This window comes from Lissotriton vulgaris, chromosome 5 (assembly GCF_964263255.1).
Source record: "Lissotriton vulgaris chromosome 5, aLisVul1.2, whole genome shotgun sequence".
Taxonomy (NCBI): Eukaryota; Metazoa; Chordata; class Amphibia; order Caudata; family Salamandridae; genus Lissotriton; species Lissotriton vulgaris.
Window position 1 is genome coordinate 47,601,885 of NC_141693.1, and position 22,355 is coordinate 47,624,239.

Here is a 22,355-nt window from a genome sequence, read left to right on the forward strand (position 1 = left end):
ATCCTATCCACAGGAGCCCCTGTGTTGGGCCAGGACCAGGTGCTCAAAAGGATTTTGGTGAGGGCATCATTAAACAGCTGTAGGGACTCCGAAGAGCTCGCTGACGGCTGAAGCACCTCTGTCAGGGGGTAAGTCCTGAATGCCACCATAAGAAGTTCGAGGGTTAGGGCCTCGGCCGTCCCATGGAACACCACTGGGTAAGACGCTCCTCTGTAGCCACGATAGGAGGAGAAAACATGCCAAGGTCTGGGGATGTATCTAGACCATTGGCTCCCCCAGTTCCTCTCTCCAGTCCTGTTCATCCACGATCTGGTCAGATAAAGGGACACCATAACCCTTCCAGTCCTCATCATCCTCCCCTGGCTGCCAAAATGGCTGATAAGGGCCAGGGGTTAACACAGAGACAAAATTACCCTTCAGTGCCAGATCTGGCATCATGCGATGCATATCTGGCTCCGTGTCCATGTCAGGGATGAGGTTGGGGCCACCGCCGGCAGGGGGTCCAGCTGGTGCTGGCTATGGACATGGTGCAGTGAAGCCAGCACTACAGGAGGTGTCAAAAGGTCTACTGGTGCCGATCCAGACCGGTCTGCATCCAAGGGGGCCCTGTGGTGCTGGGGCCGGAGCGGCAGGCATCGAAGGTCTATGGCCCCACCCGGCTCCTGTGGTACTGTAATTCCGGACCCTGCCGTTCCACCAGCCTCGGGGTCCACACACTCGTATCACAAAATGTCGTCGTACCATGACGAATTTGGTATCGACGGACCGGTAATGATTAGGACATTATCCCTATGCATTTGCGTCATGATCGAGTGATGCTGACACCCTTAAATCGTGGTTTCCGTCTCGAATTCTCAGACGCCATTTTGTGAACGGCATCCATCTTATGGCTTGCCCTCATATAGTCAATTGATTAAGGCCGAGTTTGATCTGAAAGGACACGTCCACCGTAGCTGACTTCCCCATGACCTGGCCGAGCTGACTCCACTGCCTCCAGCCAAACCTGTTTGGGCAGCTCCTCGCCCAGTGGCCGAGTAAGATATCATCAAGGCTCAACATGCCATAAACCATTCACTATAGACTAGCACTTAAAAATCCCTTGGCTAAAACACATTTTTCACTGGTATAATTCCCTTTTTGGTCAAGATATTTTCAAAGACACCCCAACAGAATCAGTTTTAACGAAGCGTGACCTTAAATCCACCTACATGGATCATGCAAAAGGGATTAGAATGAAGGGGTATGCTACACAAAGTACTTTTAAATTGTACCTGGAATATAATTTAAGCACAGGATCCCCATCATACCTGACATTTGTCAGTATCAACTCCCATCGCTTCGTTCTGGCACGCCTGAGGCTGGGTATAGTCCACCATCTGGTGGCCTTCCCTATTTGTAAAGAAGCCGGGGTCTTGCCCGTGCCCATGCGATGGGAAATCGAAACAGAGTATCTGCCACTTTTTATTACTTTGTAACTTTTATACTGGTTTTAGAAAGTTTTACCTAAAGCAACTATTTTTAGAATATAGTACGTATGACATAAGAGCTGCAATGCAACTGTTGTTTGACCTGTCGTCCCCTAATGTGTGTTACCGTGTAGCCACCTTTGTTCTTAAATGCATCGGGCACAGGAAATCAATCATTATATGATCACCGTTGGAAAAGACACCTATTGACCAACTGTGAGCTACTGCCAAACCTTTTGCATTTCTCTTATACATGAACTTTGGTTATTATTATGTTTTTAGATTCGGTTATCGATCGTTCCCTTGGTTCTGTACCTCTCTGGACTTATGCTTTTTAAACTTCTTGTACATAATTGCTGCTAAAATACGTAAGAGATTTTATAGACATTGCACTTTAGTTATCCTTGCACATTTTTGCACATACTATTGCACTTTATGCCCAGCTCAGGCCTCTCTTCGACCTGTACTACCTCACTTGGCATGTTTTGCACTAGATTTTAAAATTGCTGCTAAATACAACGTTCAATTTTTGCATATTTTGCACATACTACTGCACTTTATGCCCAGCATAGGCCTCTTGTCTAGTACCATCTTATTTGCATGCTTTGCATCAAACGTTTAAAACGGCTGCTACATATAAGTGATTATTCTATGGTATATAAATGTGATATGCTTTGCACTAATTTGCTAAATTGCTGTTAAATACTATATCCAATTTTTGCTTATTTTGCACATATTACTGCACTTTACGTCCAGCATAGGCCTCTTGTTTAGTACTATCCCACTTCGCATGCCTTGCACCAAACGTTTAAATTGACACTACATTTAGTGATTATTTTTCTATTTTTCAGGTTTTTACCTTGATTGGCTGAATTAATGTAATTGTTTTAGCAAGTTTCATCATTCTTTAATCTTTTATAAAAGTGACTTCAATTGTATTCATGAATGTTGCTATATGGTTGTACCTGTACAAACCGAATAAAGCATTTTGAAACTGTTAATGTGCTGACCAGCATGACTTTGCTCATTGTATTGTTGTGAACATATGTGTATAACCATATCATAAACTCAAGAATTCTTGCCCGCAGCTGTTATTTATGTATATAAGGAGAAGGCTGGTTCTGTAAAAACGAACAGTCTCCTGAGAACTTACAGCCCGTGTCGTTGTAATTCTAGGACACATGTTACTTGGTTGCAACCAATAAACCTCAATCTCTGACTTCACCTAGAAGACTCTGTGTTTCTGTTGTCCAGAACAGGGAGAACCTAGAGGTCTTCGGGTGTGGTCCCCTGGCACCACCGGGTCTCTAAAAACCCGGCACCTCAGTTGGCGCCCAACGTGGGGCTCGAGGCGATATCAAGCGGTGACGGTCCAAGCCAGATGTTCATGAGGAGCTTCGTGTGAAAATTCCGGAGGAAGGCCAGCCACTTCAGCGACCCCTGCATGTCGACGTGGTTCCGAAGGTCTTTGCTGCGAGGTTCCCCGCGTCCCGACGGCTACGAAGGACTGCTGCCCTGACTATCGCCCTGTTTTGGACCCAGTGATCCTTGGTAGAGCGAAACGATAGACAAGTCTTCTAGTGACGTCACCGATCTTCAATACTCAATTAAGTATAAGTGGAGCGTCTCCCAGTTCTTAGTTTGGTTCTTAGTTTTGGTATCCCAGAGATACGGTTTGTATTGGTACTTGCAAGCACCAAAACGGAGGGATTCGTGTATTCACGAAAATATCGTAATTAGATAATCCCTTGAAGTTTGAAGCTAGACTAGTGAGCAAAGATGCCTGGTCTTAGCAGACTTGGAAACTTGTTTTGTCTTGGTTGTAGTAGGGACTCCCGATTAGAGGATTCGTGTCCGGTTCCTCCGATTGGAACTCCAACATATGAGTTATATATAAAACATGGAGTAGGTCCTATCACGTATAATGAAGTGTGGTTAAAATACACCCGCAAGGATGGTGTTTTAAAATGGCCCGAATATGGTAGTTTTGACTCAGAAATTTTAGATAACCTCGAGGTCAAATTGTTCAAGAAGAAAGCCCGGCCGGCGATGTTTGACTCTTTTCGCTTATGGCGCAAAGAAGCCAAACAGAAAGAAATAAAATTAGTGAAGAAAAACAAAAGAGGTATGTCAATGGTGCAAGCCGCCGTTGCATACAGGGATAATCAGGAAGAGCAAGAAAGTGAACGAATGCTTAGGAGCAGGAAGCTAGCAGTAGATAAATGCTACCCGATGTTGCCCCATGAAGGACAAGACTCAAAGGGAACATCCGAGAAAGATCCATTAATGTCCCATTTATTAAGCTCACCACCTCCATAGGCGTTAGACGCTACTGCACCCCCAAAGCGTTTCGTTATACCGCGCCTTGGCGCACGAAATGCAGCTCTTGCACAAGCACCAGCTCCTCTTCAGCTGGTTCCTACTTCTCCGGCGCAGCCTTCTCAAGGGCCGCCGCCTTTGCTACATACTCCATCTACTTCTACAACTTTGCCTACTGCTCCAACTGTTCACTATGATACTACTTCTGCTATTGCTTCCACTTCCTCTGCTATTGCCTCGACTTCCTCTTTACATCAGCCTGTCTTCTCTGGCGCATCTGCCTCGCCGCAAGCTTCTCCTTCTGTCAGACAGAGAGTGGCAAATACTGTCACTGGTCTATTCTCACCCTTCTTTGGGGCGCCTAAAACGACCCCTAAAACAGGACGTAAACAGTTGCGTAGTCAACTGCCCGATTACGAAGAAAGAGAGGTGCTAAATGAGTTAGCACGCAAATGGGTTACTGACACTGCTAAATATGATGTTCAGTCCGTTATGGAAGTTTTCCATCAATGGGATGCACCCACCCAACGATACGTGTTTGAAGAGATGTGTGTATATCTATGTGAGGATTTAGAGACAAACGATCCCAAGCGCAAAATGAAGGAATTATTCCGCATGCGTTTTAAGTTCTATGAAGGTATGATTGTAGGTGCCGATGTTGAAAAAGCAATAGATTTATTGTTATCCTATAGGAGTAAGGGAAATGTCTCTAGATCATTGTATGAAGATGATGTGTCAGATAGGAAAAAGGCGCAACAGTACCCCATGAGAGAGGTTCCTCCAGTATGGAGGGAAGGTGATGCAACTGTAAATCCACCAATTCTGCCGCATTTCCAGCGTGTGTGGGTACATGTCCCCTGGAAAAGATCTGAAGTTTTAGCACTCAAACAGACACTACCCGATCCGCGTAAAAACCCAGCTGGATATTACAAGGAATTATCACAGACTGCCAGCTCATGTATAATGAATTTAGCAGATGTAGACATGCTGTTTGGGAACGTTGTTCCGCATCCTTTATGGAGTAAGATTCGTCATGCAGATCATGATCAAGAACTAGGTGACTCATGGGCTAATATTACTGCTACTGATGCTAGACAGGTCGGTGGTTCTAAACCCGAGCCTTTAATAGCAGAACTTCCCGGTAGGATTATTGCATACATGAAAACATTAATGCCTGAATTGCGCGTAAATTGGGACAAGCTGTCCGCATGCAAGCAGAAGAAAGATGAGAATGTGTCTGACTTTTTCACAAGATTTGAGGAGACTTTCACCGATCACAGTGGTCAGGATATGGCTACCGAGGGTGGCCAAAGACTGTTTGTAGACAAATTTCTACATAATCTGCTTCCTGAACTGTGCAATAAATTGAAAGATTCAGAGAGTGCTTGGGCTGTTTCCACGTCAGCGCAGATTTTAGCCACAGCCCAGTACTATGAAAATAGGCGCAAAGATGAACTAGATAAAGCAGACAAAAAGACTAAAGAGTTAAAAACTAAAATTCTCCTCCAGCAAGCCTATCCGCCTCGCACTGCTAGTCAGCCCAATTATCAACAGCCACAGCAGTATTCGAGAAACGCGCAAGGAAACAAGTTTTCCCATCAGCGTTCTCCATATGGCCCGAATCAATGTGCCTATTGCAAAGAAGAGGGTCATTTAAAAAGTAATTGTCCAGCTCTTGCGCAACGCTTAAACGGTGTTTCCGGTGCAAGAGGTAGAGGTGTTCAACAGGCTCCTAGAGGAAGGGGCAGTGGAAATTTCCCCCAGAACACCACTTTTTTTCCGCCTCAAAATTGCATGAATAGCTTTGACCAACAGAATATTGCTTCTTCCAGGTCAACTCAGTACTATACAGACGATTATTACGCCGAAAACGAGAATGAGGGTAATAATTGCTAGGACAGCCATGGACAAAGAGAGGGAGTTGTTTCAGTTCCAGTAGATTAGAATGGACCTTATGTTGAGGTGACCACATCAGGTGTGGCGGAGCCATTTTTGCTGGATACTGGTGCTACAAAAAGTTCTATCATGCACTCAAAACTTCCTGGCGCACCTTTGTCTGGCGAAATGAATGTTTCAGTAGGTTTTTCTGGCGCCCCCGTTAGAAACCCGATCTCCAACCCGCTGCCCCTTTCTGTTGGCCCATGCGAATTAGAAGCATCCCTCATTCTTACAACAGGTTGTGGTGAAAACTTGTTAGGCTTGGATTTGTTAAAAAGATTATATGCAACTTTGTACTGCTCCCCTTCGGGAGTACAGCTTACCCTAGGAAGAAAAGTTACTTCTCCAATGTATTTGGCAAAGGAGAATATTCCAACCGAATTGTCATCTCTTCCGGACGAACTTTGGGCGAATGGTTTCAATGATGTGGGTCGTTTGGAGATAGCGCCATATGTCATAACATTGAAAGCTAATGTTAGGTTACCACGCGTTCCCCAATATAGAATATCAAATGAATGTGAAAAGGCTTTGTTAGCGATCGTCTACGACCTGATCGAGAAAGATGTCATCGAAGAGACAACAGGCAACATTTGTAACAGTCCTGTTTTGCCTGTCTTAAAGCGTACCGATCCTTCACAGCCCTCTGTGTACCGATTTGTGATTGATCTCAGGGAAGTGAATAAGATCGTTGTACCGCAGTTTCCAGTCGTCCCCGACATTACTGCCTTATTGACAATGGTTCCAGCTTCAGCCAATTGGTTTTCAGTGATTGACCTGAAGAACGCTTTCTTCAGCATCCCGATTGCCGAGGAAAGCAGAGATATCTTCGGCTTCAATTTAGGAGGACGAAGCTTCCGCTTTAAACGCGCTCCTCAGGGCTACTGTGAGAGTCCATCAATATTCAGTCAGGCTCTGAAAACACAACTCGATACGATTGTTCTACCTGGTGGCGCGACTCTGATCCAGTATGTAGACGATTTACTGATCGCTGCAGATACTGAAGAGATTTGCAAGCAAGCCACATTGTCATTATTGCGTCATTTATGCGACATGAAACACAAAGTCTCGCTTTCCAAACTACAATTTTGCCGACAACAAGTAACCTACTTAGGTCACATCTTATCGAAGGAGGGAAGGAGACTGACTTCAGAAAGAATACAGGCGATTGCAGAACTGAGTGTCCCAAGGACACAAGAGAAGTGCGTGCCTTCTTGGGCATTACATCGTACTGTAGACAATGGATACCGAACTTCTCACTGTTGGCCAAACCTTTGCAGGCACTAATCCGTAAAGATACACCCAATCCTTTGCCTTGGTCTGAAGATTGTCAGGCGAGTTTCCATGAGTTGCGTGAGGCATTGTATTCGGCTCCTGTGTTGGGCAACCCCGACTACAGCAAGCCTTTTACATTATATGTCCATGAGAAGGAAGGTTGCGCATTATCAGTCTTGACGCAACACTTTGGGGACAAACAACGCCCATGTGCATATTTCTCCGCGACTCTAGATCCTGTAGCTAAGGCATTACCAAGTTGCTTGATGGCCACCGCTGCAGCAGCTGTCTGTATTCGACAGTCTGCTGGGTTAGTCATGAATAATACCCTGACCGTTATGGTCCCACATGCAATAGATATTTTACTAAACAGAACGAAAACACAACACCTGACTAGTGCTCGACTATCCAGCTATGAATTGACACTGTTAGCAAGTCACATTCACATAAAGAGGTGTGATACACTCAACCCTGCTACGTTATTACCCATTCCAGCAGAGACAGATGAGGTCGAAAAACATGATTGCTGCTTTAGGACAGAGGAAGAGACAAAAGGGAGAGTAGATTTGCAGGACACTCCCCTCCCTGAATGTAATGATAATTTATGGGTTGATGGTTCATGTTTCAAGTTGCCAAATGGTGATACGACTGCAGCATATGCCGTGACAACATTACACACGATTGTAGAGACAGCTCGCATCCCCCACAATTCCGCGCAAGCAGCAGAGTTAGTCGCACTCACAAGAGCGTGCGTGTTGGCAAAAGGAAAACGAGTGAATGAGTACACTGATAGTCAGTACGCCTTCGGCGTAGCCCACAGTTTTGGAAGATTGTGGCGTGAACGTGGGTTCCTGACGTCACATGGTGCAAAAATCCAACACGGCCAGCTAGTACACGACCTTCTCGAGTCACTGACCTTGCCCCTACAAGTTGCGATCGTGAAATGCAGTGCACATAGAAAGATTCAAGATGATGTTGGTCGAGGGAATGCATTTGCAGACGAGGTCGCGAAAGAGACTGCAAGGAACACAATGAGTCGGATGTATGTTGTAGGTCCTGCTAGATGGACCCCTGATGTGGGTATGTGTGAGGACACCATCGAAAGCGTGAAGTCTATACAAGCTGATGCAACCGAGAAAGAGGTGAATGAATGGAGAGAAAGCAAGGGTAGATTATATGCAAATGGTTGTTGGGTCGAACCGTCAGAACATCAGCGATGGATGTTACCTAACGCTTATGTGCTCGCAGTGGTGACGATGGCCCATGGAGTGGCACACATCAGTGTTAAAGGAATATGTAAGTTGATGGCCCCAGTATGGCAGAATAGTGGTATCCCAAAATGTGCAGAGAATCTGGTCAGAAATTGTATGGTGTGTTTGAAGCACAATCCCGGTAGAGGGACCCCAACCCCAGCTGGTCATTTTGCACCTCCAACGTATCCATTCGAGGTCTTGCAGCTTGATTTCATCCACATGGAGAGGTGCAACAACCTGAAATATGTGCTTGTTGTCGTTTGCGCCTTCTCCAGGTGGGTAGAAGCGTACCCCCTTAAGGACAACACTGCATTGTCAACTGCCAAAGCCCTTGTCAAAGAATTCTTCCCTAGATTTGGCATGCCTAGGATTGTCGGGAGTGATAACGGAAGTGAATTCGTGGGACGAGTGATGAGGAGAGTGTGTGAGTGTCTAGGCATCCTCCAGAAGTTCCACGCTGCAAACCACCCCCAATTGGCGGGATTGGTAGAGTGCTATAATGGCACATTAAAATTGAAACTGGCCAAGATCCAAGCCAGCACAGGTCTCAAGTGGCCAGACGCCCTGCCTTTAGCACTCCTGTCTACCAGGATGATTGTCCATTCTAGACTGGGACTTAGCCCACACGAGATCGTGTTCGGGCGCCCAGCAAATATATGGGGAGTACCGAGGCCCAGAAAGCTCAGTGAGATCGAGTACCCTGCACTGTTTGACTATTTGCACGACTTGACAACTAAACTGCATGCTTTACATCAACAGGTCTACAGCTCCTCTCCACCGGCATCTGACGATCCAGGCCATGCCATCGAACCTGGCTCGTGGATCTTAGTTCGGAACTTCAGGAGAACAAAGAACGAGGAGCCTCGCTGGACCGGACCTTTCCAGGTCTTGTTGTCTACCCGCTCTGCAGTACGTGTCCACGGGAAAAAACACTGGGTGCACGGCGCTCATTGCAAAAGGGTCCCGCTGCCCCTTCCATATGACCGGTGGGTCCAGCAAGGAGTCGCTGACTCCGAGACAGAGTTCATACCTCGTTTTGTCCCCTTCAGCGATGCACGATTAAAAGGAACTGATACCAACAAAGAGAGCGATTGCATTCTGCAAGGAACTGTGCCACTGGCAAAGCAGTTGGACACTACCGAGCCTGAAACATTGTTCGAAAATCACACCATGCCTGGGAAAGAACGATACAATCTGAGGTCAAGACCAAGGAACTGACGTAATCAAATTAGTGTGATTTTCCCCCTTTTTCCCATGAACTATTTTTGATTTCACAGCTCTCTCGCCCAGGGAACTAGCTCATTTTTGATTTTCGAACCGCCATCCGGTTCTGCTGCTAAGGCCGCGGTTGAAGTCTGAGGAGTGCAGCCGGGGACGCCTAGGTCAACGGTTCTGGTCAGTCTGAGGGAATCACCCCGGACTGGACAGAGCGCACATCTTGGCAGAAGCAACCTCCCACCGCGGGCAGCAACCAGAGGATGGAGTTTCCAAGGGTAGAGAGACCTGCTAGACGCATGAACTTTGAAAAGAGAATATGCACTGTAATGGTAAGGAGACGATTTCTAGTATTGAGCATCTCAATGTTGTGTAGTATAATAATGTTTTTAACTGGCTATGCTCTGTCCATCTTTCGAGTTCCATTCATACACAACACCCAGCTCACACCTCCTCCTACCGTTCCCACACACTCCTTCCATCCACTACCTGAACACGAGTCTGCCAAAAGACTAGAATTTGTAAATAATTCATTTGTCTTACTCCTACACCAGCACCAATCTGTTATGAATACTACGAACTGTTGGATATGTGGACTCATGCCACACACAACCGACAAGGGTATCCCTTACTTCGTCCTGCCCTTCAGTTATTTCGGTTCTTTGTGGGCTTTCCAGACCATGTTCCTGTTCTCCCTTGAACCATACATTCGAGGGGAAAACTCAAACAACAAGGCACTAGTTGCAGGAATCAAGAATATGAGTAGAGATATTGACACGATCAGAGCAACTCCCAAGGATGAGTTTACCCCATACAGTAGGTGGAACATCACCAAGTATGGGATTTCCTTAAGTGAGAGCCAGAAATCAAAGAAATCCTCCTCAGTTTGGGTAGTACCCCACCGTGGTCATCTATGTCTGCAAGGTATTGGCAGGGATCCCAAAGCACAGTTGGGGAAGAGCATCTGCACAGAAACATATGTGTTTGCATCCCGAACTTTCCCTCCATTCTTGGCGGCTAAGGGTACATACTTCATCTGCCACAACAAGGCATACACATGGTTGCCCCCTGACTTCTCGGGCACATGCTTCATCTCGTTTCTGCTGCCACCCACCTACACGGCCAGGGCAGATTACCATCGGACAAGGACAGTTAGGGGTGTCGTGAGTCAAGACGACACCGCGGGTCAAGAGTTTGGAGACTTCGCAAAGGGTTTTCTGCCATTTTGGGGGCCTATGGTGAACAGCAGGAACATTCGACAATTGACGAGGATAGTTGAGTCCGCCGTGACTGAAATGGCCGGTGCCCTTAGCAACTTAACAGCTGAGCTTCAGTCGGATCGACTTATGACACTTCAGAACAGGGTTGCCCTAGTGTGTCATACTTGCAGACCGTGGTGGTGTGTGCAGAGTGATCCAATCTAGTTGCTGCATTTTCATCCCCGATAATGCTCCGACAGTGTACCAGGCCATCTCCAAATTACACAAAATCTCTGATTCCCTTCACGTGGAGAAAGGGGATTGATCCCTGCTAGGATGGCTGTGGGAACTGATCTCTGCCTGGGGATGGAAAACTCTGATCTTCATTGGGATGATCCTAGCCGTTCTGTTTATGTTCTGCCTGTTTGTACAGTGCGCTCCTGCATTATGTGGCCTCTGTGCTACTTCATGTGCAAGGAAGCCTGTATCAAGGGACGAATTGAGCAACAGAATGATGCTCCAGCAGCATCTCCACGAATTCATCAATACAGATCTGGATTCAGATTAGAGTTATTGCCTAATATGAGGGCAAAAGGAGAGTTTGTGGTACTGCAATTCTGGACCCTACCGTTCCACCAGCCTCGGGGTCCACACACTCGTATCACAAAATGTCGTCGTACCATGACGAATTTGGTATCGACGGACCTGTAATGATTAGAACATTATCCCTATGCATTTGCGTCATGATCGAGTGATGCTGACACCCTTAAATCGTGGTTTCCGTCTCGAACCCTCAGACGCCATTTTGTGAACGGCATCCATCTTATGGCTTGCCCTCATATAGTCAATTGATTAAGGCCGAGTTTGATCTGAAAGGACACGTCCACCGTAGCTGACTTCCCCATGACCTGGCCGAGCTGACTCCACTGCCTCCAGCCAAACCTGTTTGGGCAGCTCCTCGCCCAGTGGCCGAGTAAGATATCATCAAGGCTCAACATGCCATAAACCATTCACTACATACAGACCATGTTTTCCATACACATACACCTGTCCATGATTCTTGTTTATGACCAGTTTTACGATGGGAGGGTGCCCGACCTTATTGGTGTTTCATCGATATCTGATGGGAATTCTGGGTCTGGTGGGGTAATCCATCACGATCCGGACATCTAAAATATGTGCTGACCAGCATGACTTTGCTCATTGTATTGTTGTGAAAATATGTGTATAACCATATCATAAACTCAAGAATTCTTGCCTGCAGCTGTTATTTATGTATATAAGGAGAAGGCTGGTTCTGTAAAAACGAACAGTCTCCTGAGAACTTACAGCCCGTGTCGTTGTAATTCTAGGACACATGTTACTTGGTTGCAACCAATAAACCTCGATCTCTGACTTCACTTAGAAGACTCTGTGTTTCTGTAGTCCAGAACAGGGAGAACCTAGAGGTCTTCGGGTGTGGTCCCCTGGCACCACCGGGTCTCTAAAAACCCAGCACCTCACTCCGTGTGGCACAACGGAGCACCGGCGGAATCGGGGTGCCCAAAAATGGCGTGCATTGATTCATAGAACTGACGAAGTTGGGCAGGGGTCGAGCTCGATCCCAGAAAGGGAGGGAAGCCCGGAGTCGACCATGGAGGTTCCACATGCGGAGCCTTGGGAGTGGCACCACCAACACCCTGGGCTGCACCAGCCGACGGCTGAGAGGAAGTCGAAGAGCGTTGGCACTTCTACGACTTCTTCCTGTGCTTCGACTTACCTGAGCCCGAGTGCGAAGACTTCGACGATGAGTGATGTTGATGACTCCGCGACCGGTCCCTCGACCTCCAACGGGACCGAGACCTTGAGCGGCATGGAGCCAGCTGCCCAGCCTCGAGTAACTTACGGGATCGCTCCCGCAAAGTCTTCGGGCCATGGGCCGGCAGTCAGAGCACGACTTGGGGTCATAGTCGTCCTCCAGGCAAAAAAGACACATGTGGTGCAGATCCGTCACCGACATCAGTCGCTTCTAGGAACTGCATTGCTGGGCATCTCTCGTACACCAGGTGTCATACGACTCGAAAAAGAAGTCCACAAAAGTCTCAAAAGATTAGTAAAAAATGTACTAGAGGAACCGCTCTTCCCTGATCTGCACTGGCTAGCGCAGAAAAAGAAAGAACTGATGTCAGCTCACGAGGGCGGCGTCTAAGTAGCTGCTGTGACGTCATCCCGGCAACCACGATGCCAATGACGATCGCAGAGCTGACCGATGCCATCTTTCGATGCGCAGATGTACTGCTGACGAAAAACTTTCCGGATCCAGTTTGATGCCTGGGGGTAATTCTAAGGTAAGGAATCTATAACTAACATGTTTATTTCAGGTTTACTTTTATATAAGATCCATTTATGATAGCTCAATTTATAAACTTACCTCTTTCTTCAATTAAATCACCTATAAGAGAAAATGTAGAGAAAACTAATTTAATTTTGTTTTCAGATTTGTAAAATATTTCATCATCAAATACTTTATTCGGAGTTTTCAACCATAAGAGTACATAACAGTACATATGTAAAACTAAAGATACACAAACGCAATTCACAACACAGTGCTGAGTCATGCCGTTAAAAAATGTAAATGATCAATGGAAGTGTACCTTTAAACTGTAATAAATAAAATACTTTATAATTAGTTACAATTGGCATTTAAAAATATATATAGTTAAAATACAACAAATAAAGGACACCGAAGCTAAGCGTCATACAACAAATACATAGGAACTGGGAGACTGAGACAAAGAGAAAGCATAATGCGAAAGCCAATCACTCCAGCACCCTGTATCTGATGGACCTGCTCCAAGGAAGGTACTTGGATACCGCAAAGCAACTAACTGAGAGGATACTGTACAGAGGAACCGTGTGGTAACCTCTAGTAGACGGCATCCAAATTGCTTCCAAAAAGGGATGATCCATGTTTTTCTTGGCCAGGTATAACCAGAACAGAATAAAATATTGTTAACTAGTGACTCCTCTAGCTGTTGGCAAACTGGACATACAGTACTTATTGAATATAAATGGTTCCACTTTGATAATAAAGACATTAATGGTAAAGTTCCCTGGAGGACATTAAGGTAAGGGACTTTGCAGCTTATGGGTTATTAATATCCAAGAAGGGTTCAAATTGAAAATCAAGTTTAAAATTAAAAAAAGAGTACTAAGCACCCCTTTGGACACATTCTGGAATTTTCAGGAATTTACATGGTACCAGAATGCATCCTCAGGTGTAGTCTTAAACAGATAGGTCGGGGATGCTGAGTAGGCCCATGGGCCCCCTAAACCGATGTGTACTAGCAACATTCGGACATAAGATAACCACTTAATTTTACCATGATGGTCCAGTGATAATAGCTCCTCCAAGGGTCCACGATAGTCATCAAGATCTGCATAGTGTTTCAATCCTGACTTTATTCCTGACTGCCACCATAGGAAGTTCGAGAGTTAGGGCCTCGGCCGCCCTAGGTGACACCACTGGGTAAGACGCTCCTCTGTAGCCACGGTAGGAGGAGACAATATGCCAATGTCTGAGGATATATCTAGACCATTGGCTTCCCCCAGTTCCTCTCTCCAGTCCTGTTCATCCAAGTTCTGGTCAGATAAAGGGACACCATAACCCTCCCAGTCCTCACCATCCTCCCCTGGCTGCCAAAATGGCTGATAAGGGCCAGGGCTGAACACAGAGGCAAAATTACCCATCAGTGCCAGATCTGGCATCGGGCGATGCCGGTCTGGTTCCGTGTCTATGTCCGGGATGAGGTTGGGGTCAATGCCAGCAGGGGGTCCAGCTGGTGCCGGCTATGGATGTGGTGTAGTGAAGCCAGCACCGGAGGAGGTGTCACAAGGACTACTGGCGCCGATCCAGACCAGGTCTGGATCCAAGGATGCCCTGTGGTGCCGGGGCCGGAGGCGCTGGCGTCAAAGATCTATGGCCCCACCCCGCTCCATCTGGCACAACAGAGCACTGGCGGAATTGGGTCTCCCAAAAATGGCGTGCATCGATTCATAGAACTGACGGAGCTGGGCAGGGGTCAAGCTCGATCCCAGAAAGGGAGGGAAGCCCAGAGTCAACCATGGAGGTTCCACATGCGGAGCATTGGGAGTGGCACCACCCGCACCGTGCGCTGCGCCAGCCGACGGTTGAGAGGAAGTCGAAGAGCAATGGCGCTTCTTCGACTTCTTCCTGTGCTTCGACTTACCTGAGCCCTGAGTGCAAAGACATCGACGAGGAGTGATGATGATTACTCCGCGACCGGTCCCTCGACCTCCCACGGGAGCAGGACCTTGAGCGGCATGGAGCCAGCTGCCCAGCCTCGAGTAACTTACGGGACCGCTCCCGCAAAGTCGTCGGGCCATGGGCCGGCAGTCAGAGCACAACTTGGGGTCATGGTCATGCTCCAGGCAAAAAAGACACATGCTGTGCGGATCCGTCACTGACATCAGTAGCTTACAGGAACTGCATTGCTAGACACTGGGCATCCCTCGTACAACAGGTGTCATACGACTCGAAAAAGAAGTCGACAAAAGTCGCAAAAAGATTACTAAAAAATGTACTAGTGGTACCACTCTTCCCTGATCTGCGCTGGCTAGCGCAGAAAAAGAAAGAACTGATGTTGGCTCGCGAGGTCGGCGTCTAAGTAGCTGATGCAACGTCATCCCGGCAACCACGATGCCAATGACAATCACAGAGCTGGCCGACGCCACCTTTCGACACGCAGGGGTACTGCTGACGAAAAAACTTTCCGGATCCAGTCTGACACCTGGGGGTAAATCTAAGGTAAGGAATCTATAACTAACATGTTTCTTTCAGATTTACTTTTATATACGATCCATTTATGATTGCTCAATTTATAAACTTACCTCTTTCTTTAATTAAATAATCTATAAGAGAAAATGTAGAGAAAACTAATTTAATTTTGTTTTCAGATGTGTCAAATATTTCATCATCAAATACTTTATTCAGAGTTTTAAACCATAAAAGTACATAACAGTGCATATGTAAAACTAGAGATACACAAACTCAATTTACAACACAGCGCTTTGTCATGCCATTACAAAATTTAAATGATCCATGGAAGTGTACCTTTAAATTGTAATAAATAAAATACTTTATAATTAGTTACAATTGGCATTTAAAAATATATATAGTTAAAATACAACAAATAAAGGACACCGATGCTAAGCATCATATAACAAATACATAGGTACAGGGAGGCTAAGACAAAGACAAAGCATAATGTGAAAGCCAATAACTCCAGCACCCTGTATCTGATGGACCTGCTTGCTCCAAGGAAGGTACTTGGATACCGCAAAGTAACTAACTGAGAGGATACTGTACAGAGGAACCGTGTGGTAACCTCTGGTAGACGGCATCCAAATTGCTTCCAAAAAGGGATGATCCATGTTTTTCTTGGCCAGGTATAACCAGAACAGAATAAAATAATGTTAACTAGTGACTCCTCTAGCTGTTAGTAAACTGGACATACACTACTTATTGAATTTAGATGGTTCCACTTTGATAATAAAGACATTAATGGTAAAGTTCCCTGGATAAATGTAAGGTAAAGGACTTTGCAGCTAATGGGTTAATAATATCCAAGTAAGGTTCAAATTGAAATTCAAGTTTAAAATAAAAAAAAGAGTACTAAGCAACCCTTTGGACACATACTGGAATTTACATGGTACCAGAATGCATCCTTAGGTGTAGTCTTGAATAGATAGGTCGGGGATGCTGAGTAGGCCCATGGGCCCCCTAAACCGATGTGTACTAGCAACATTTGGACATAAGATAACCACTTAATTCTACCATGACTGTCCAGTGATAATAGCTCCTCCAAGGGTCCAAGATGGTCATCAAGATCTGCATAGTGTTTCAACCTTCTCCAATAATGTAACAGCCTCAATTAGGCCTCATATGTCATTGAATTGAGGTCCCGATCTCGTCTTAATTGTATTAGCGGAGTATTATACGGGAGGTTAGTCAGTGCTCGCTGAATGTATTCTCCTCTACCTCAAGTTTAGTCAGATTCCAAGTGCCCCATACTTCAGCCCCCTACAGGGCACTGCCCTCGGCTTTAACTCTGGACACCTGGTCCGGGATATCCAATAATGTCTTAAAATTGCAGCCGAGAGTGGAGTTAAATTTAGGCTGCTTTTCTCAACATGTGGTCCCCACACCATAAATCTGGTTAACCTAACCTTCAAAGAGTCAAACTCACATATCCTATCCAAAGTTTGTTTTGTTTTGTATGGTTTATCTTTTTTTGAATGGCGTCTTTTATCAGCCTAGCACTGATTGAGTGTATACTGCAGAGATGGTAAGGTAGACAACAACCATATGTATATGGACGACAAGATACAAAAATAGATGCTCACCAACTCCTCACTGAATCGGAGTTAATAACAATTGACTGTTACGAAGATGTTTGTATCTGCCAGGAATTCTTGCCGCCTATATTACTGTATGTGTATGCGATACTGAGCTTAAAACCTAAGATTGCCTTGCAGGATGCACCTGAAATATTATCCTTATTATCCTAGCTGTAATCCAAACATGCTGTAGTGAACGTGCTCTTGCTATACTTCAGTAACTGTGCTGGTTATCTTCCCACTATATGTATAAATGCAAATAAAAAAGATATTAAAAAAACTCTGGATACCTAGAGTACAGGAGAAATACATCTGGTCCAGGATATCCAATAGTGTCTTAAAATTGCAGCCGAGTGCGGAGTTAAATTTAGGCTGCTCTTCTCAACATGTGGTGCCCACACCATAAATCTGTTTAACCTAACCTTCAAAGAGTCAAACTGACATATCCTATCCAGAGGTCGACCCCTCCAGCATTATCAAACCCCTAAATGTTTTGTGAGGGGTAATGGCCATAAACTTGGTCTTAGAATGGTTTATTACAAGCCCACTGTTCAGTGCAAAAGTCTTTAGATTTATTGATGTATTCACCAAACTTTGTAGTCCACTAGGGTCTTTGAGATCAGGAGGGTGTTGTCTGCAAATAATAGGAGATGGATTTTGCAACTACCAAGGCAGGGGAAAATCATTTAATTTGCTTTTCCATATGATCCATCTATTATAGCTCAATTTAGAAACTTTCCTCTTGCTTTAATTAAATCATCTATCTGAGAAGCTATAGAGAAGACTAATTTAATCTTGCTTTGAGGATGTGAAATTCATTTCTACATTGCCCACTGGTGGAACTAGACAAACAAAGAGAACTCAGAAAGAGTAGCATTATCAATCTCGGAGGATTTTCTCAATATTCTAATTTTGTTTTGCAAAACATCTGACAATTTGATAAACATAAGATATTTCTGTTCATATAGTCATAATAAATAGTTTCTATGTTTGAAACTGACCTATCACATTTACGATTATTATACTTTTCGATAGCCCTTCAATTATGGGCATGGTTTGTTGAAGTATATGACTTAAAGTTGTCTGTCACTATGGTAGTTAGGGGGTTTGTAAAATAGTAATACATTCAATGTAGATTATAAAAAGGCTTCAAAGTTATGTTATAAACAAAATGGTCATGATGTAAACCTCAAAACTATTTCATTTGGAAATTCTTTCTTTAGATGTACTATCAATTGGAAAATATTTTCTTAGATATGTCTGCTCAAATAGCAAACAAATGATTTTCGAACTTGAAAATGTAATTTATGAATATATTTAAGATGGAGTCAAAGAGTCTAAATTCAGTAAAATCCCTTGGTGTGTGTCTTGGTGTTTAGTGCTGCAGTGCAGAGTGGGACTTGCTTTGCTTACTGTGTAGGGGACTTATGGGTTTGCATACAGGAAACAGATTTCAGCTAATGGTCCCTGTGGAGCAAAATATAGTTCACAACTTCAACAAAAGCAAATGATCCACGACAGGAACTAACAATATACAGACAAGTTGTTTAACATATGTACTCTAACTTAAGTAGATGCGTCCTGAGGAAAATGAAATTTTACATGGCCAATGTGTCCCCTGCGTGTACCCCTCGTTTAGTGTATGTGCATGTCACCCATGCATTTTCCCTCTGTGGCCTGAATATTGAGGCCTCTGCATTTACGTCCCACAATAGGATGTCAGTCACCAAGCCTTCCATGAAAGAAATGTTAATTTCGCACTGAGGCCCATGTGGCCCATGTGTATGCATTGTGCACTTATAAATTCGAGAAGAACCCATTTTGTGGCTCAGCCTGAGCCAGTCTCCGAATTAAGGTTTCATGGCTCCAGACACTCTGAGGGCTGCAGCTACGTATCCCTGACCTCGCATACTTCTGGCTAAGCCGAGAGGGGCCCAGCCCGGGGTGCCAAGACAGTATTTTGCACACCAGTTATCTGCTTGCTCTACAGAATCACATTCCTGCCTGGTGAAGAAGGTAAACAGAACCCGTCTGCAGAGATAGGGCCTAGCCTTTCTGTCTCCGTTTAAGTGATTTGCAGAGCTCGCGTCCATAGAAAGCTCAAAGCCCCCACGCAATGAACGAAGAAATATATGCCCACACTGGCTCTTGGTGATGAGCGACCTCTGCTTCAGATAATACATCCCCGGACTTAAGATATCAGATAATACCAGACGTGCAGGTCGCCCTGACACTGAAGGCCTCCCTACTAGACCGAAAGTCAGCTTCCCCCCAGTTACACGTCAATTGCACATCATGATCAAGTTGCGCACACAAGTAGGGCAAAGGTTCCCGCTGGCCATGCAACCCCCCTCCTTGTATCCACCCACCTATGACTCACCTATGACTCCTCAAGTGAACGCCCACATGTACGCCCTCATGCACGCCCACATACTCTTATCTCTTTCTTTCTCTTGCTCTGCCTGGAGCGCTCCTCCTCTATGCAATTGAATGTATAAATATTGTACTCTGTGAATAAAGTTTAGAAGACCCTTCCTGAACCTTAGTGGTGATGGAACCGATTCTCCCCTAACTCGAGTTATTGAAATAAAGCCCTTTTGAATCGGACACCACGGACTCTGCCTCTCATTTAATGCATGACCCTTTGTTTATTTATAGAAATTATGACAGGGTAATACTTTATTTACCACATAAATCTGGCGCCCGAATAGGGACAAATCCCCTTCCCCACGCGCCGGAGATGTAGGTCCAGCACTTGCCCCCTTCTGCAGCCGTGACGGACTTCAAAGTGTACACACCAGCAGAACTTCCTGCTTACTCCCTCAGGCCCTCGGAGGAGACGGACTGCGACCAGGCATCTACACGAGGCGGTGAGGATCGCGGATCATCCCAACCAGAGCCCAACCCGTGAGAGAGCAAGGTCCGAGGTTTCCGAAGGTCCACCTGTTCCGCGCATGCGCAGTATCAAGTATCCGAGGCCTTCAAGTTCTGCTTCCCGGTGAGTACCACTATTGGGAACGCATAAAGTTAAAGACGGGTTCATTTATTTGAACGCGGTAAAGACGTGTCCGTTCACACGAACACGGTAAAGACGGGTCCATTTCGGTGGGCACGGTAAAGACGGGTCTCTTTATGAGACCGGTATGGTTGTACTGTATTCCAGTGCATAAAGTTAACTGTTTTCAAGAACATAGAGTCAAACTGTATCTGTTTTAGTGTTTTAGTGTTTTAGTGTTAATGATTGTTTCAGTCAGTTTTTTTTGTGTGTATTGTGTTTTCATTACGTTGGTTTCAACATGCCACTGTTTTCAAAGTTACGTCAGATAGGGACCAGGAAAGGCATACTCGAAGAGTCAGTTAACATCCCGCTTAGAGACACACCTGGTCATTATATGTATAATAAGCACGGGCTAGATGCCATATTGTTTTTAGACTTATGGGTAGATTACACAAAGGATTTAGAGGAGAAGTACAGATGGCCTGCCTCAGGAACGTGGGATTCTGAATGCATTATGAGAGAAGAGGAAGCGCTATGGAAAAAGAAATCAAGACCCTCCCAGAAAGATGCCATTGAGTTGTGGCGCAAAGAAGCACATAGGAGATCAGAGAAAGAATTCCACCAAGCAGAGAGGAGTAAACAAGCAGCGGAAAAAGCCAAAGAAAAAGAACTGCGGGAGGAGGGGGAACGGGTCAAAGCAGAACAGGCTGATAGAGAAAGAAATGCCGTCGTTGCTGGTATTTATCCTGTCCTCTCAGAAGAACTAGCTAGAGTGACCCCCTCAGAAACACCCCGTAGGTCGCGTACGCCACCACCTGTACCCTATAGAGTGCGTAGAATAAAGCCGACAGCATCAGAGGCTTTTATTTCCTCCTATCTAGACGAGTCCCCACCGGACTGCGTAAACGCAGATTTCCCTCCGCCCCCATCAGCGGATCAGCTCCAGCAGATCGTGAAAGACGACGTAGGACAAGGGGCCGTAGGTAGGGGGAGGGGGGCCAACGCCTACTGTAGATGTAGCAATCCCTCACTGTATATACGATCCAGAACCAGGAAAGGGCTCAATGCTCGTGATTTCACTAAGACTAAGACAGGCCGTCGACTATTTGGACACACTACCAGACATGAAAGACCACCTAGATAAAATGTATCGTTTCATTAGGACGGGGGAGGGACCCGAGAGTATAGCACAGGCCATGGAACACAGAAAGGTAGGGGTTAAGAACTACATTCTCCGTTTTATTATTAACTGCCTGATCAGGGAACAAGACGAAGGAGACGGGGATGTAAAGCCTGGTTTGATAGAATGGAGTGACAACATAGATGCCGGTCGGCATGATAAACAGGGACAGACAGATAGCATGACGAAGAAAATACAAAAGGAAATATCAGCAACACACAGAGTAGAGTTTGACGAGAAGGGTGAGTCATCAACGGAAGAGGTAAACGAGGCGAAGGACAAAATGAATTATGTAGGCAAGGCAAGACAGTTTGACAGGCCCAAGTGCCTCGACTACCGTAAACAGGGGCCGGCTATAAAAGAAAGATATTCCCGTGAGAATCTATTTCAAGCTACTGAAAAAGCACTGAAAAGACGGATAGAGAGCGAGCGATCTCACACCCCACACGAAATGGAATTGGCCTGGTCAGCCACCCAGTGGGTGTCCAATTCTAACATATATAGCAATGATATAGTGGCTCAAACTTTCTTGAGCCTTCCGCCGAACGAACAGCGTTTGGCCGGTATTTACATGGTCCAACATTTAATAACGTTGTATGAGCATCAATATTCCGATCCCGGTCCATTGTATAAATTACTGGACGACATACTTCTAGAAAGATGGACAGGCCTGGGTACTGACTTAATTAACGTCATCCTGGATCAACGACATAAGTACTTAAATTCTCTGACCACATGCATGCTTCCCGCGCCACACCACGACAGAAAGCGCCTATACATAGACAGACAGAACCCCCTACAAGAGGTACATCCCGTCAATAATGCAAACGGTGAGCTTCAACGAGTGTATGTTTACACCCCCTTGACGAAATTAGAAATACTGGAAATGAAAAAGATGTTGCCCTGCCATGATAAATACCCGGGGGGGTTTCACCGAGAATTAAAAGACATTCTCCGCATCGGAGATTATACGTACGCTAACATTCTGAAACTATTGAAAGTACTATTGCCTGCAGGTATTTATGAAAAGCTTAAGGAAAAAGACTGGGAGGTGGGCGAGAAAAAGTTAAGTTTGGCAGAATTGGAAACAGAGGATAAAGCCAGGCTTCCGGGGGT

At 45.4% G+C, this 22,355-nt stretch overlaps 1 protein-coding gene across 5 annotated transcripts in view; it reads right to left on the reverse strand.

Moving 5' to 3' along the window:
* The window catches only part of LOC147710105 (butyrophilin subfamily 2 member A1-like), a 440,009-nt gene that overhangs the window by 229,364 nt on the left and 188,290 nt on the right, over positions 1-22,355 (reverse strand). For 3 of the 5 annotated variants that reach the window (XM_086920804.1, XM_086920806.1, XM_086920801.1), the window contains 2 exons: positions 15,553-15,573; positions 13,073-13,093 (listed from right to left, as the gene is read on the reverse strand). In XM_086920804.1, the coding sequence (XP_086776930.1) occupies positions 13,073-13,093; positions 15,553-15,573 (42 nt within the window). The remainder of the gene's footprint in view (positions 1-13,072; positions 13,094-15,552; positions 15,574-22,355) is intronic. The other 2 variants (XM_086920805.1, XM_086920803.1) reach the window with 1 other exon arrangement.